This window comes from Podarcis gaigeae, assembly GCF_964106915.1.
Source record: "Podarcis gaigeae genome assembly, chromosome: 15".
Lineage (NCBI taxonomy): Eukaryota > Metazoa > Chordata > Lepidosauria > Squamata > Lacertidae > Podarcis > Podarcis gaigeae.
The window spans coordinates 31,777,081-31,794,138 of record NC_139692.1 but is presented as its reverse complement, the minus strand read 5'-3'; the positions used below and the strand labels follow the sequence as shown (position 1 = coordinate 31,794,138).

The window sequence follows — 17,058 nt, the reverse complement described above, 5'->3', positions numbered from 1 at the left end:
CTGCAAAATGTTGTGGAAATGAACATAAGAATGGAAAAATTAGAAACTGAGGACACCCCCCCACCGTACGTTTACAGCACTACAGTATCACATGGGTTTTCCCAAAGAATCATGAGAAATTTGCTAAGGGTGCTGAGAGTTATTTGGCTGCCCCTCTTCCCCTCGCCCAGCTACAACTCCCAGGGTGGTTTAATTTTTCACAGGGTACTCTGGGAATTGTAGCTCTGGGAGGGGAATAATGGAGTCTCCTAACAACTCTCAATACCCTGAAGAAACTACAGCTCCCAGAATTCTTTAGGAGAAGCCATGACTGTTTGAAGTGGTTTCATGGTGCTTTAAATGTATGGGATGAAGGTGGCCTGAGAGACACAAATACTGCCAGATCCCTAGTTCCCATCCCCATTCATATGATTCACACGGTTGGAAAGGACCTCAAAGCTCATCCTTTCCAACCACCTGAAATCTATTTGCTGCGATTTCCCTGCTAGGTGATCATCCAGCCTCTGCTTAAAAACCCCTAACAAAGGTGTGGAAAATTATATACGTATATCCATACAGTTTTGTGCTGAGAACCCACCACCATCCAGGGCAATTGGTGCGACTGTCAAACAATCCCTAGTTTACAGCAGTTCAGCATCATCCCACTTGAGAAACCATGGATCTGTGTTCCTCCTCCTTAAGAAAACAGGATGTGGTAGTGGTGAGAGCCAATGGGGTGTAGTGGTTAGTGTGTGATACTAGGACCTGGAAGAAACCAAGGTTCCGATCCCCCACTTGACCATAAAGTTTACTGGCTGTGACCTGGTCTACCTCTCAGGCTTGTCGTGGGGATTAAATGAGGGGAGAGAATTATGTACGCCACCTGGAGCTCCTTGGATGAAGAGGTGAGATTTAAAAACAAGAAAATAACAATAAATCACAAGTGAACCACATTTACCGTATAAGTTCTGGACGGACAGGATGTCATCCCAGTTCAGGACAAAATCCTTGCCCAGCTTCTTGTAGTAAGGGGACATGAGGGCACTGCGCACAGGGGAGTGCTCCAGGCCCAGAGTGTGGCCGATCTCATGCGCCACCACCACAAAGAGGTTGCGGCCCTTCCTGCTGTCCAGTGACCACCTCTCGTCGTTGTCGAAGTGAGCCTCGCCCCGGCGGGGGAAGAAGGCATGTGCCAGGGCGCCCCCTGGGGGTGAGAGAGGAGATGCCATTAGACTTCCCAAGCGCAGCGGTCTCATCCACACATTAAAAGGCAGGAGTCCTCTTTTCTGCAACCCGTCTTCGTGGAGACCAAATGATTCCTTCTGTTTATCAAAAATACTCGTAAACCACCCTTCATTTTCCACAGAGACCATGCAAGGCATGGATTAAGCTAATCATGCCAAAAATCATGTTTAAAAAGTGAAGCAATCTCGAACCCTGGACCCTGTGGTAGTTCTCCTGGCCAATGAAATTGATTCAAATCCTGCCATTCCTCACAAGAAGCTGCAGTCAGACTCAAAATTGCTAAACACAGGAAGTTTGCATTGGGTCCCTCTAGGCATGGTTGGCTTGGGAGGGTGTGGGGGATTGCTTTGCCTGAGCATTTAATTGGATCACAGAATTTTAGGATCAGAAGGAATCCCAAGGGTCATCTAGTCCAACCCCCTGCAATGCAGGAATCACAGCTGAAGAATCCCCGATGTATGGCCATACAACCTTTGCTCAAAAACTTCCAGTGAAGGGGAGTCCACCACAGAGGGTTCTAACAGAGATTTCAAAACAAGACCATGTTGATGTTGTGTGATCTCCATCAATATGCAAATAAAACTAGCACACTGCACTTCACATGCCTCCCTGCGGCGAGGCTACCTTATCAACCTGTGACTCTTACGTCCAAAATGTCCCTTGGAGAAATCTATTTTATTATGATCCCTGTAAAAGTGAATTGAGCTTTCTGTTTATTTTATTCATGCACAGTTCATTTCTTTTTTGTCCTGTTTGTGCGCTGTTGTTTTTGAGCACTCAAACAGTACAACTGTAAAAGAAATGATCAGGGGTCCCTAACCTTTTTTTGGGGGGGGGGGTCCAGAGGCATATTTGGAAATCTGGTTAACTGTCGTAGACACTGTAAAATACCCATTTCACCAAAGCCCCAAACCAAACCTTCCTGCTGATGAACGGCAAAACACTTGGAAGTACAGTCGTGCCTTAGAAGTCAAACGGAATCCGTTCTGGAAGTCTGTTTGCCTTCCAAAACGTTCGAAAACCAGAACGCGGCTTCTGATTGGCTGCAGGAAGCCACAGAAGCCCCATCAGATGTTCGGCTTCTAAAAATAGTTCGCAAACCGGAACAGTCACTTCCGGGTTTGCGATGTTCGGGAGCCAAAACGTTTGGAAACTAAGCTGTTCGACTTCCAAGGTCCAACTGTACCTGGAGATGCTATCAGGGATTGAACCTGGGACTATTCCACTATTGGGCCATTGCCCTTCCACAAGGCATGGGTGGGAGACTTGCAGTCCTCTGGGTGTTGTGGGACTCCCAACTCCTACCAGCATCAGCCAGCCTGGCCAGCAACAAAGGATTATGGACGTTAGGAACCTGGCAACATCTGGCAAGCCAGGGCTTTGCCATCCCTTTTCCAAGGGCTTACAAAGGGAGGACAGGAGTACCTGGTCCATCAAAGGCATTGTCCACACCATCGTTGTGGTCCCCATGGAAGAAGGTCAGGCGGATGTCAGCAGGATCCCCTGCAGCCTCCCAGAAAACCAAAGAGGAGACATTGCTCCAGAGCTCAAAGGCTGCTTTCACTGCCTGGCGCACCTGCTGCTCAGGTAAGTACCGGGGCCAGTTCACCACTCGGTAAGTCAGGTGTCGCTTGTACCATTTGCCACCTATAAAAAGGAAGAGACAGAATCATAGATCGGAGGAGTCGGAAGGTACTCAAAGGGTCATCTCGTCCAACCCCCTGCAATGCAGGAATCATAGCTCAAGAATGCCTGACACATGGCCATCCAACCTCTGCTTTAAAATCTCCTACGAAGGAGAGTTCAATGCCTTCCAAGGGAGTTCGCTCCACTGTCAAACAACTCTTACTGTCACAAAGTTCTTCCTAAGGCTCATTTGAAGTCCTCATGAAAATCCACCAGTATTTTAGTGCAAATCCCTCCCAATATACACAATTTTGTATTCAATGTATCCTAACACACACATTTCTGCAAGACAATTTTGCCTGATCTAATGAATTTTTGAGCATTGTTTTCACTAATATCTGAATTTTTATACACCTTGTACCCTAAGATCTGCATTTTCCCCTATCCATTACTCAGCTGCATAACTGCACTGCAAAATTCGGAGGAGTGTGCACGGCTGTGTTTCAGTTTGTGTGTTGTTTTGGAAATGGCAAAATCAGGTCGGTTCCCTTTTAAACGTGAACTGAACAAGACTTCTCTCCCCTCCTAACTCCAGACAAAGAGACAATAAAATATTCTTTTAGCTTGAAAACCTTTTACAAAAATGTTTCCTCTCTGTTGAGGGGAGGGCTGGCTTCCTGCTAGGACACAGGATAAACAATGAGCTCACAAGAACTATTGAGGCAGATGTCAAGGGAACCTAGAATACCTCTGATTGGGGCTGGGAGGGAATTAAATAATATTATCATTATCATTTATCTGTTTATGTGCTGGTTACAGGGCACATGCATATAATAATATGCAAAGATTGCTTGTCTTTTTAACAGAACCATGAAACAAATAACTCTCTCTTCTTACTGAGAATCATAGAATCATAGAATTTTACTTTCTGGGAAATAATAAAAACTCCATGCCGATAAACTTGTTATTAAGATTTTAAGAATATTCCCTTGGACACAGTGCCTGTCAAAAGCCTGATTCTTGTCAAGACATGTAATCAGGCACTCTCCTGCAGCGATTAAAAAATGTTTCTAGGTGACTGGGCTGGAAGACTTATAAAATGGTAAACATAAACTGGTCCTCCCCGCCCCCCAGCCTCAAATGACTAATGCAGGCTAGCAAACAATTGTTGTGGCCTCCTGACTTTCTGTGCACCCCCCAAAAAAAAATCTCCCATCTCCCATTGCAACCCGCAGCAGGGCTGAAAAGTCACACCTAACCCTGGGCGTGGTGCAAACCTGTTTTAACTCCCCCCAAAGCAATCGCAGTGATTAAATTCCGTTCTTGAAACATGACTCAAACATCTGAGCGCTGCCCTCAAGGATCCCTGGATTGGATTCAAGCTGTAGTCATGTTCCCAGAGGGAAGATACACATATTTCTAAATGCCAATCCAATCCCAGGTGTGTTTCTTTGCAGGAGTGAGTTGGAGGGCAGTGGAGAAGCAGTTAAGATGGAGCTAAGATAGGTTTGGTCCAGAGGTCCTTCTGGTGCAAAACTCTTCTGTTTGTCCTGTGATTTCTAAGTGAGGATCCAAGATGCTTTTCTTGTGTGTGTCCCGGAAAACCTGCTGTTTATTCCTGAATCAAAACAAACACCCATCAGACTCTCCCTGCCCATTAGAGCACCTGGTTGACCACCAGGAGACCAGAGTGCTGGACTTTTGATCTTGATCCAACTGCAGGGGTCTTCTTACATTCTTTTGCATTAAGTGCTAAGCTGTCAGTCACCCAAGTTGTTGCTACATTACACAGCGCTATCCCGCTGACATATAGTTAGGCTTAATTGCAGAAGGGTGCGAGAATGCGGGAGTCGTGCCAACAGAGTGGTCTGCTTCATGTCAGAAAGGACAGACATGTGAAAACAACACAGAGGCAAATTGGGCCGCAGAGCCCTGGCTTTTTCTTCCCCCGCCGTCGGGAACAGATGCTGCCTTGTCAGGCACAGTTTGAGGCCTCCTAGAGCAATTGCCTAATCTCCCCATTTTACATTTCCCACGGCTGGCCTAAAGCACAGCTGCTCATTCGGCTGTCTAGGAAAGATCTCCAGGCAGGGGATCTGGTAAACAGGGAAAGTCCAGTCCCAGCACCTGGATTTTCCCAATGCACAAGAATATTGTTCAGAGCTTACTTTAACTGCTCCTAAAAGCAAGATCCTGCCTGCGGCTTTCATGGTGCAAAGTGCTGGCTGTGAACTATGACATCCTAAATGGTTCAGAAGAACCAGAACGCCCAGAAGACTGACAAACCTGCCTGGTCTTTAAGATGGTCTCCCCAGGCCAGTCTTTCCCACCTGCCAAGCTTAGCAAGGATTAGCATGGCAAGGTGTCCTGCTTGACAACAGGGCTGGGTGATATATGCTTTTCAACAACGTGATACAGTGTTACCTCGGGTTAAGTACTTAATTCGTTCTGGAGGTCCGTTCTTAACCTGAAACTGTTCTTAACCTGAAGCACCAGCTAACGGGGCCTGCCGCTGCCACCACACGATTTCTGTTCTTATCCTGAAGCAAAGTTCTTAAGCTAAAGCACTAATTCTGGGTTAGCGGAGTCTGTAACCTGAAGCGTATGTAAACTGTAGCGTATGTAACCCAAGGTACCACTGTATATCAGCAGCTAAAATCGTGATATACTGTTATATCATGCTGTCTGGAATGTATCTTGGCTACTTCTTTCTTCCCACCTTAGGCGAGAGACCTTGCCCAGCCCTCCAGCTGAGCAAGCCCCCACACCACTCTGGCCCACACAAGCTGGAGGGGCAGGGAGGCTTCCTTAAACTGCTCAGCTGGGAGGCAGGAAGCTCCAGGAGTGACCAAGGAAGAGTATCCAGGGCCTTGAAGTCACCCATCAACAGTGCCTGAACAGCAAACTGTGCAGACACACAGCTCTCCTGGTCATTATCTTCCACTGTTATGAGTTGTATTTTTATTGAAATGATAGCCATCACTTCTAATTCTGCATCTGTAAGTCCTGTATAAAAATCTAGCAATATGTGCTGCAAACCTGGTTGACGTCTGTCTGGGAGGGATGCAGTTCTTAATTTTTGGCAGTGGGTAAGCAGCTACTCTAACTGAGAGTCTGTAGAGACCACAGCAAGTTGCCTTAGAGCCGTGGTTCCCAATGTGGGGCAATCTGATTTTTAAGGGGGGCTATTTGGAAGCTTGTTTAGACCAGTCAATGGCTTTTTAGGCTTTCTAAACCACTGAACCTAGGGCTTGCCAATCAGAAGGTCGGGAGTTCAAATCCCCGTGTCGGGGTGAGCTCCTGTTGCTCGGTCCCAGCTCCTGCCAACCTAGCAGTTCGAAAGCACATCAAAGTGCAATTAGATAAATAGATTAGATACCGCTCCAGCAGGAAGGTAAACGGCGTTTCCGTGCACTGCTCTGGTTTCGGCAGAAGCAGCTCAGTCATGCTGGCCACAAGACCTGGAAAAACTGTCTGCGGACAAACTCTGGCTCCCTCGGCCAGTAAAGCGAGATGAGCGCCGCAACCCCAGAGTCATTCACGACTGGAGTTCACTGTTAGGGGACCTTTACCTTTACCTTTTTCCACGTGAAAAGGAGTTCACTTTTTGCATAATAAGAATTATATGTCACAGGGATGGGGGCATCAGGATTTAAGAGATGCTTAGGTGGGGCATGGCCAAAAAAAGGTTGGGAGCCACTGCTTTAGAGTGAATCAGACTACTGGTCCGTCCAGCTTAGCATTGTCTGCACTGAATGGTTGCAGATCACCAGGTTTCTCACGCACAAAATAATCCCAGCCCTGCTTGGAGATGCTGTCCGGGACTGAACCTTCTGCATACAAAGCACATGCCCTTCACTGAGTCACAGCCCTTCCCCAGAGGGCTGCAATGGCTCTGACCCTGCAGCCTAACACAGTCAAGCACACTCAGCCACTGAATACTCCTGGTGCCATAGGAGGGACAGTGAAGTCCGGTGACATTGGCCACCAGCAGGACATTTTCACTATCTTCCTATGTACATATGAACATAAGGCTGTCATCATGCAGCCCCATCATTGGAGGATTTGTAGTGCTGCATCACAATCCTGGATTTGCATGAAGTCGGGGTGGGATAGGGGAGCAAAAGAGAAAGCAGGCTGCACCACACCAGAGGCTGTGGCACGGGGCACAGAAAAGAGGGGCACTGAGAGGGGGAAAGTGCTGCTTTAAAACAACAGCAGAGGAAAACCCCAGAAAGACTTACTCTGATGAGAGAACCGTTTCCGGCGCCTCCTCCTGACCGCCCTTCCCGAAAGCATCGAATCCACCCTGTCCTTCCATGCGGATCGGCTGTCTAGGTCATTCACGCCGCATCGGGGGAGGCTCATGTGGCGGATGGTGGAGGCGTCGAGGGCACCGCTGAGGGGCAGGTGGTACACCCACTGGAATTCCCTGCAAGAGAGGAGGACTTGGTTGGCCGATGATGCTTGTTGGTCTAGGTCTCTAGGTTGAGATCCGCATCACATACTTAAAGCACATGGCTTCCTCAGGAGATTCCTGGGCACAGTAGCTTTCTCCTCACCAAACTCCAACCCCAGCAGTCATCACAAACTACAGTTCCCACGATTCTTTGGGGGAAGAAGCCATGTGCTTTAAATGTATGGGTTGTGTGTGGCCTGTGTCTGATTCTCACCTGGGATGCAAGAGGCCACAAGTTCCCCTGAGGAACTGAGGGCTGTACCTTGAAGGATGGGCCGTGGCTCAGCAGTAGAGCATCTCCTTTGCATGCAGACGGCGCTGGGTTCAATCCCCAATGGTGTTTCCAGGGAGGACTGGGAGGGACTCATGTCTGAATTCCTGGAGGGCACCTGGCCAGTCAGTGTGGACAATCCTGAACTGGATGGACCTGTGGTCTGACTCTGGATAAGACAGTTTCCCATGTTCCCATTTAAACTAGCCCTTTATCCAGATCCATGAGGACTAGAATCTTGCCTAATTTTGGGGGGAAGAGTTGTAACAGAGGCGACCCTCTGAATGCAAAAGGTCCCAGGTTCTTGGCTGCTTGGCAGCTCGGGTGAAAAATTTATTTATTACATTTATATCACACCTTTTCTTCCAAGCAGCTCAAGTTGGTGTGCACATGTTTCTCCCTTTCCCCACTTCACCCTCACAACAACCCTGTGAGGTAGGTTAGGCTGAGAGGCAGGGCCTGGCCCCCAGGGTCACCCAGCTAAGCTGCATGGCTGAATCGGGACTGGAACCCTGATCTGCCCCCACAAGACCCTAGTCTAGTGCTCTAACCACTACATCTCACTGTCCCCTTCACCCTGCCGTAAAGCAGTGGCGTCATATGACTGGAACACTCAATGTAACTTTATGGCATTTGTTTTTTTGAACAGGGAAGTACTTTCAATAGTGGGCTTTGGCGGCGACAGTGGGATAAGGGCGGAGGGAGAAAATTTAAATAATAATAATAATAATAAATTCTCAGAAGGAGTGTTTGAAGATGGCTGGAGTCCAGAATGCAGCAATGGCATTTCTGGAATCTTCCAGCCGGGCCCGAATTGCAACGTTTGTACAGATCTTGTCCTCCACAGGAGGCTAGGCCCATACAAGGGAAAACGACAGAGCAGAGGCCTCACTCTGTGCTCCGAGTGAGAGAGAGAGCAGCAAGGCTGAGCAGAACGGGATGGGTTTTATGGGCCAGGCTTGAGAGTTGGGGGAGCTGCGATTCCAACGCAGCTGTCTTAAAGCAGAATGTCTTAAAGCAGTTGAAGTAAAGCCAACATGCAGGCCTCCAGAATCTGCCTGGCTCTGTCCTCCCGAGGCAGCCCACTCACTCCGCGTCTTAAGAGACAGCAAGCAGGGAGGCAACGCTTTAATAAAATGTGCACGTGTTAATTTATGGACCCCTCCAGACAGGCGTTTAATTGTGGGCGTGTTCTGCAACAAGGCCTTGGCGCAATAATAGTGCCCTAGCGGTGGGTTTATTCTGCTTTATGGGTTATTCAGCAGTGCTCCCCCACGGATGACACATGAATGCTAATGCATCCCAATAGCTAGACAAGTACAAAACTCCAGAATGCTCATGGGGAAAAGCTCCTCTCCCTCTCTCACAACACTAGCACTCGTGGGCGAGGTGGTGCCCTCGTGCCCTCAGACCTTGCAACATCATTGGGTGCCGCAGTGCAGGAACCTGTAGGCCTCCTAATGTTGTTCGACTCCCATCAGCCCCAGTCAGCATGGTCAATGGCCAGGGACAATGGGCCTTGTAGTCCACAACTTCTGGTGGGCACCTCGTTGGCTAGCCCTGGACATATAGGTAAATAAAATGGAAGAAGGAGGAAGGGTCTGTCTCTGCATGCTCCATCCCACATTGACAAACTTGGGACAAGGCCAGATTGACAATGGTGGCAGCCACAGGACAGCCGCCACACTTACCTAATGGCCTCTGAGAATTCAGCTGGATCCAACCCTCGGTGCATGGACCCAAAGTAGCCATATTTTCTAAGGAACTTCTAAAATCAAAAGGAGAGGGTGATTAAAAATTAGATCAAGATTGTCAGAAAATGTTGATCTTATGCACAGAGGATCCTACTGCCCAGAGAATATGCAGTAAATGTTATTATATTATATTATATTATATTATATTATATTATATTATATTATATTATATTATATTATTATCAGGCTTCCTCAACCTCGGCCCTCCAGATGTTTTTGGCCTACAACTCCCATGATCCCTAGCTAGCAGGACCAGTGGTCAGGGATGATGTGAATTGTAGCCTCAAAACATCTGGAGGGTGGAGGTTGAGGAAGCCTGTATTATATTGTATTGTATTATTATAAATTCATACACTGCTTGATTGTAAGAAACCTCAAAGTGATTTACAAATAGAAGAAAACAAGGACATTTTTTAGAAAAAAACAAATTAAAACATTCAGAAAAATTAAACTAGCAACAAGCTGGTTTTCACAGGGGAGTGACATGCTCCCTGTAACTGGACCCAGTCAGCAGCCTGGACGCAGCATTCTGGAACAGCTAAAGCTTCCAAGCACTTTTTGGGGCATGGTTTACAGTCCATTCAGTCCGGCTGAGCCTAGCCTCTTCATTCCAGAGTGAGTTTGTGTGCCGGCTCTGTTCTCCCTTCCCCTTATCAGCCCAGATTCCGGACATAAACACCACCCCATGGAACAAAAAAGCAGAGGCCATAAATTTTTCCATTTCTCTGGAGAGCCAGGCAATCATCAGAGACCCTCCGCCCCAAGGCCTGCTAGATGTGAGATGCCACATACCTGGGACAGCAGACCTGGGGCGAGGGGGATGGAGAGGAGACAGGAGGGTCTTTGTTTTATTTTCATTTTTTTGCTGCTGTTCCTCTGTCCTTGCAGCAAAAGGGAAATCCAGGCAAAATGAGGGGGTGGGAATTATTGTTGTTGTTTTAATTTATTACCTGCCTTTCACCCTAAAGTGCCAGGATGGGTTACAATCCAAGACACAATATTAAAAACAATTTTAAAAGCTTACAATTACAAAAAAATACAATCACAAAAAATCTAATAAAAAGTAACAAAATTTCATACTATTGTTTAACATTAGGCTTAGATTTCCAGTCTTTCTGCATTAGAAATCTTCAAGGCTATCTTCTAAAAAGAGATTAATAGAGAGAGAAACGGTTTAATATCCAAAAGTTTATAATCCTGCACATTTCAGCCTTAGCAGGTCCTTCATCAGGTAAAGTGGAGATGGCATAACAAAATCCTAAGTATCTGTACCTTTAAATCCCCTGGTGAAGGAGCTGGAAGCTTTAATCATATTGTGTGGATCAGTCCTCTCTTTCTCTTCCTGTACAGGAGTGTATGGTAAGATTTTTCCTCCCTTTCCACAGCAGAGAATATCTCCAAGACGTCAGGTCTTCCCACTGCCCTACCCTCCAATTTTCACCTTTTGTGAAACAGTCAACTTTGGGGAGAAACCTTGCCAACATACATACCCCTCAACTGGCCCATTTTAAGCGGGACATCCTGGAAATTAAAGAAGCCATCTCAGCTTCTGATGGGCTCCTGGAATGTCCTGCTTGGCTCCTGCGAGATCGTGGCCCTGAAAGATGCATGCTTTTGGGCGCCGTGCTCTCATGCAAGTCACATGATTCACCTGGGAGCTCGGCCCCAAAAGACTCATACATTGGTACCTCGGGTTAAGTACTTAATTCGTTCTGGAGGTCCGTTCTTAACCTGAAACTGTTCTTAACCTGAAGCACCACTTTAGCTAATGGGGCCTCCTGCTGCCACCGTGCCACTGGAGCCCGATTTCTGTTCTCATCCTGAAGCAAAGTTCTTAACCCGAGGTACTATTTCTGGGTTAGCAGAGTCTGTAACTTGAAGCGTATGTAACCTGAAGCGTAGGTAACCCGAGGTACGACTGTATCCCTGTTTTCCTCCCAGGCATGTTGGAGGGTATGTGTCAATTTCACTAATGCTGGACCACTCAGAAATTCTTAAACGAGCCTTTCCCAGCCAGGGGCCCAACCCTCTTGCTGTTATGGACTACAAATCCCATCCGCGCCAGCTGGGGCTGGTGGGAGTTGTAGTCCAAAACCCCTGGAAGGTGCTGGCTAGGGAAGGTTGACTTAAACCCACCGAAAAGACAAAGGTGAGACTGACATGCCTTTCCTCTGTTTCAGCAGTGCTAGGGACATTGATGAAACTCCTCTTTGTTAGACTCTACTTGGTGCTTATTTTACTCTTTTTGTTTGCAAAAGCGCCAAATCAACCTTGGGCCCCTCGCGAATGGCAAGTTTTTGCATGTAAGAACTTAAGGCGATCCTGCTGGATCAAGTCTAGCATCTTGTTCTCACAGTGGGCACCAGGTTCCTATGGGAAGCCCACCACCTTTTGTGGTTGCCAGCAACTGGTATTGCTCCTGTATTTGCTGCCTCCAACCGTGGAGGCAGAACATAGTCTTCTCCTCCATGAATTTGCCTAATTCTCTGTTAAAGCCATCCAAGTAGGTGGACATCACTGGCTGCCACAGGAGTGAGTTCCATAGTTTAACGTGCAGAAGCACTTTTATCTGTCCTGAATCTTCCAACTTTCAGCTTCATTGGCTGCCCATGAGTTCCAGCGTAGTAAGAGAGTATATTTTCTGCATATACAGTGGTACCTCTGGTACAGTGGTACCTTAATTCGTTCCGGAGGTCCATTCTTAACCTGAAACTGTTCTTAACCTGAAGCACCACTTTAGCTAATGGGGCCTCCTGCTGCCGCCGCACCGCTGCCACACGATTTCTGTTCTCATCCTGAAGTAAAGTTCTTAACCCGAGGTACTACTTTCGGGTTAGCAGAGTCTGTAACCTGAAGTGCTTGTAACCCGAAGCGTTTGTAACCCGAGGTACCACTGTATTCTGGATATACAGTATTCTGCTTCAGCTTGTTCTGCAATGCTTCCCCAACGCTACCACATTGCTGCTGTCCAGAAGGGTTATTGTGCAACAAAAGCGGGACAAAAATTAACCAGAACGTTTGTAATATGAAAGAGTTATGGGATTTCAGCAGGAAGTTACTGCGTTCGCACTGACTGGAAATGAAGCAGGGTGACTACCCTGAAACCTTTGCAGGAACAAACAGTACTGAAAGCAGAATCGTGTGTGGCTGCCCCAAAAGCACCATGAGCACAAATCATCGTGAACGTGTGATAAAAAATATATGTCTGAATTTAATTGGAGAACCTGAATTTGCCAGCATGTGAATGAGAGGCAGTGTGGTGTAGTGGTTAGAGTGTCACACTAGGACCTGGGAGAGATCAGGGTTCAAATTCCCACACAGTCACATGGAAGCTCACTGGGTGACCTTGAGCCAGTCCCTGCCTCTCAGTCCAAATTATTTCACAGGGTTGTTGTTGTGGGAATGGTGCAGCCAAAATGTTATGCAAAGGGTTAATGCTATAGCATAGAATCTTGTGATGTCATATATACTGAGGCATTTCGCCCCAAGTTCAGTTATCAACTGTGTGAGAGTTTCAACAGTGAAAGCAGCAAGTGTGTTGTGTACGCTGCTACCTGTCCTCAGAGCCAGTCTGTAAATATCAGTCAGTCTCAGATACAAATTCATGTAATATGTTTCAGTAACACAAGTATCAGCTATCTCTCTTGTACATTCAGTCCGACCAGAGCAAGTACAGCAGGTACAAGTCATATGTTGTTTTTAAACTTTGAAAAGCAAGTGTTGCCAGGTTTTTCTAGGAGAAAAGAGAACTATTAAAAACGGGTCAAACCACCCAGGCCAACTTTTGCACAACTCTGTAAAGTACAATTACCACAGTTGTGGGGCTCGAATGTGAAGAGAGGAGAAACATGTACGCTACCTTGAGCTCCTTGGAGAAAATATGGGATATAAATGCCATGCAGCGCAACTGAATCCCACCCCAAAATGGCAAAATCTGGAAGCAGCCTGTCTAATCACAGCAGGACACTGTGTAAGCTAAGCAGGTCAGGAAAAGTCTTCTCCCAAAATAGCTGGAGGTGACATGATGATGATGATGATGATGATGATGATGATGAAAAGCATAACTGGTGGACTGCAGTGATGTCTGTCGTTAAAGTGCTTGAAAAGGAACATGAGATTTCTACCTTTGCATGCTAAAAACATACAGCTTGTTTCAAGTGGGACAGTGAAGTTGTGCCCCCAATTTTAATTCAGGGGTCAGGTGGGATGTACTTCAGCGATCATGAAATTTGGGGGACACTGGGGGGAAATGCATTCAGTATGTTAAGAAAAGCAAGCATAAAAGAAACACAAAGCGGTATGCACTGTCCCTCTGCCCCCATTTTGTTCTCACAGCAACACTATGATGTAGGTTTTTCTCTTCCTTTTTGCACACTAGTGCTGAGTTAGAAGACATTTGTTCATCTCCTCCTCTTCCCCCAGGCAGAGCCTAATTCTGGTTACAAGCTCTTCAGATATCAGCAGCGCAACCTTAACTGATTAGATGAAGGCATCCAGCTTAGAGATAGATAGATTAAAATTGATAGATCAGCTAGATGACAGCTTTCAAGGCTCTGCCCTCGATCCTGAGGCCATAGCAAACAGCCTCTTTTAAGACTCCAAACAGCCTCTCTTCCCCCACCCTGTTCTCCCTCCAAGCCTGCAAAGGAGGAAATGCCCTTTTCTATAGAATATTCCATAAGGCAGGAAACAAACAGGAGACCTTTCCATAGCCCTCTGCCTCTCAGATCCTTGTTTAGCATAATGGAGGATGGGTTGAATACAGACAAAAGAAAGCTCTCCAGATGGTGTGGGCCAGAGGCTGTGCTCAGAAAGCCACAGGCCAGGAAGGCATGTAAAGAAAAAGATGTATTGAGCGCAGATGTATTGTGTGCTTTTTAGCTTGTTTATAAGGGATCTACTGTAGAGTTAGGAGTGAGCGGTGAAGTGGCCACTTTTGCTGATGATGCTAAATTGTTTGGGAGTAACCAATCTTCATTTCACATATAGACTCACGGGTGTGAACTGGAGGTGATGGACCAGGAACGAGACTTTGGGGTTGTAGTGGATAGCTCAATGGAGATGTCAATGCAATGTGCGGTTGCTACGAAAAAGGCAAACTCCATGCAAGGGATCATTAGGAAATGAAATGAAAAACATAGGACTGTAGAGCTGGGAGGGGCCACAAGGGTCAAAATAAAACTGCCACTACAGTGGTACCTCGGGTTACAGACGCTTCAGGTTACAGACACTTCAGGTTACAGACTCCGCTAACCCAGAAATAGTACCTCGGGTTAAGAACTTTGCTTCAGGATGAGAACAGAAATCACGCGGTGGCAGCGGGAGGCCCCATTAGCTAAAATGGTACCTCAGGTTCAGAACAGTTTCAGGTTAAGAACAGACCTCCGGAACGAATTAAGTTCTTAACCCAAGGTACCACTGTATCATAATACCGTTATACAAATCTATGGTGAGACTGCATTTGGACACTGGTCGTCTCACCTCAAAAAGGATGTTGCTGATGAAGGAGGGTGGAGTGACTCCCCTATGGTGAAAGGTTGTATGGTTTGGGACTTCTTAGTCCAAAGAATAGATGAGTAAGAGATGGCACAAAAGAAGTTTATAAAATGATATATGGGCACAGAGAAAGTGGACAGAGAAAAAATTTCCTCCCTCTCATAACACCAGAACTCATGGGCATCCAATGAAGTTGGAAGTTTCGGAACAGATAAAAGGAAGGACTTCTTCACACAGTTGAGAAACTATGGAACTCGCTCTCACAGGAGAAATACACCAGGCCAGGCCCATTCGTGGTACAGCTTCTGGAGAATGCTGAATAGAACGCCTTTTTACCCTGTCTTTTGATACTTGAGGGGTATATTTTTAGAGCCCTGCTTATTTCTGTACAGTGGTACTTCGGGTTAAGTACTTAATTCGTTCTGGAGCTCTGTTCTTAACCTGAAAGTGTTCTTAACCTGAAGCACCACTTTAGCTAATGTGGCCTCCCGCTGCTGCTGCACCGCCGAAGCACGATTTCTGTTCTCATCCTGAAGCAAAGTTCTTAATCTGAAGCACTATTTCTGGGTTAGCAGAGTCTGTAACCTGAAGCGTATGTAACCTGAAGCGTATGTAACACGAGGTACCACTGTAATTGTAAATTGCTTTAAACAGTTTTTTAAAAATAATAATAATTGTGTTTTAATTTGTTGCCCTGGAACATTAGGCAGGTAATTAAGAACAGACACCCTTTGAATTCTAGGAACATAGGAGACCGAGTCAGATCATTGATTCACCTAGCTCAGTACTGTCTACATTGACTGGCAGAGGCTTTCTGGGATTTTAGGCTGGGGGTCTCTTCCAGCCCTACCTGGAGATGCCAGGGATTGAATTTGGGACTTTCTGCAAGCAAGGCAGGTGTTCCAGCACTGAGCTACCGACCTTCACCTAAAAATGAAAAAAGAATCCAGTCCTCATGCCTCTGGATAAATGGCACAATTACCGGTAAATAGGAACATGGGCAGTTGCTTCAAACTGAGTTAGACCACTGTGTCCATCTGGCTCAGTATTCCCTATACTGACTGGCAGCAGCTCCCCAAGATTTCAGGCAGGGCTCTCTCTCTCAGCCCTACCTGGAGATGCCAGGAATTGAACTTGGGACCTTCTGAATGCAAGACAATGCTCTGACCACAGAGCTATGGTCCCTTCTCTGCTGTTCGTGTCTGCAGATTTTGGGAGCTGTCACTCAGCTTCCTTTCCCATCAGGGCATAACTCATAGCTCCCTGCCGGAGTCTTGTAACTTTCTGCCACACATTTATTCCTCTGATTTATGTTCCAGACAGCAATAGCATGATAGCATTGGGGACGCATCTTGGCACAAGCTAAATCAGAATAAACCTACCAAGGATGCCCTGCTGTTGTGCCATAATTATTGCAGGAAACACCCACATTAAAATAAAATAAAAACCCACCAGTCTGAAGGTGCCCAGGAAGGTAATATTTCTCCACATGCTGGTGTTTCTGAAAGTTGGAGAGGGCTCTCTCTCTCTCTCTCTCTCTCTCTCTCTCTCTCTCTCTCTCACACACACACACACACACACACACAAAATTGAGTAAACCCGGGTTTTAAAAACAGAAACTCATTTGCATCCAGTTAGCCAGAAGAGTTCATGAGCACCTCTTTCTTGGGCATTAACCCCTCCCTTCCCTGCTCTTGGGAGCCTCACCTCCGCCTCCTGCTGGCTCTCAGCCCCCGCCCGGCCAAGCCCCGCGCTGTCTCCTCGAGAGTAGAGCCGCGACAGAAGCAGGAGAGCCAGGATCGGGGCTGCGGCCATCGCCCAGCCGGATGAGAGCTGCTCTCCGGAGCTCCGCTCAGCCTCCTTCTCTCCCTCCCATCCGGCGCCGCCGGCTGAGCACGCCCAGAGGAGACGGCAGGAAGGCAGGCAGGCAGGCAAGCAGGCAGCTGGCGGGCTGAGCAGCTCCTGCCCTCGCACAGACACACAGAAACGCAACCTCGGCGAGGCTTCCCCCTTTTCCTTAGGCTGGACCGCTTGAAGGGGCCCCTCCCCTTCCCCACTCGGCGCCTTTTTGCGCGGCAGGCAGAAATCCAACAGGGGTAGCCAACGCCCGTGCGTTGTGATTCTAATGAAACACCTCGAAGTGTGCTAGCGATAAAAAAAGGACAACGATCCAAACGATATTAACATATATTTTCTCTTTCTCGCTCTAATATATATTAATGATTAAC

The 17,058-nt window shown here is 47.0% G+C and overlaps 1 protein-coding gene and 1 long non-coding RNA gene across 4 annotated transcripts in view; one reads left to right on the top strand and one right to left on the bottom strand.

Annotated features, from left to right (window-relative positions):
* The window catches only part of MMP28 (matrix metallopeptidase 28), a 26,093-nt gene extending 9,035 nt beyond the window's left edge, over positions 1–17,058 (bottom strand). Inside the window, exons 1-5 of one of the 3 annotated variants that reach the window (XM_083714610.1) lie at positions 16,538–17,058; positions 9,272–9,348; positions 7,095–7,282; positions 2,650–2,871; positions 938–1,183 (exon numbers count right to left, since the gene is read on the bottom strand). In XM_083714610.1, coding sequence (XP_083570736.1) covers positions 938–1,183; positions 2,650–2,871; positions 7,095–7,282; positions 9,272–9,348; positions 16,538–16,645 — 841 coding nt within the window. In that variant the 5' untranslated portion in view covers positions 16,646–17,058. Of the gene's footprint in view, positions 1–937; positions 1,184–2,649; positions 2,872–7,094; positions 7,283–9,271; positions 9,349–16,282; positions 16,337–16,537 lie in introns of those variants that run through there. The other 2 variants (XM_083714608.1, XM_083714609.1) reach the window with 2 other exon arrangements.
* Positions 5,532–8,735, top strand: LOC310832786. Its single transcript, XR_014558439.1, has 2 exons — positions 5,532–5,849; positions 8,428–8,735. It is a non-coding gene; the product is annotated as an uncharacterized lncRNA (long non-coding RNA).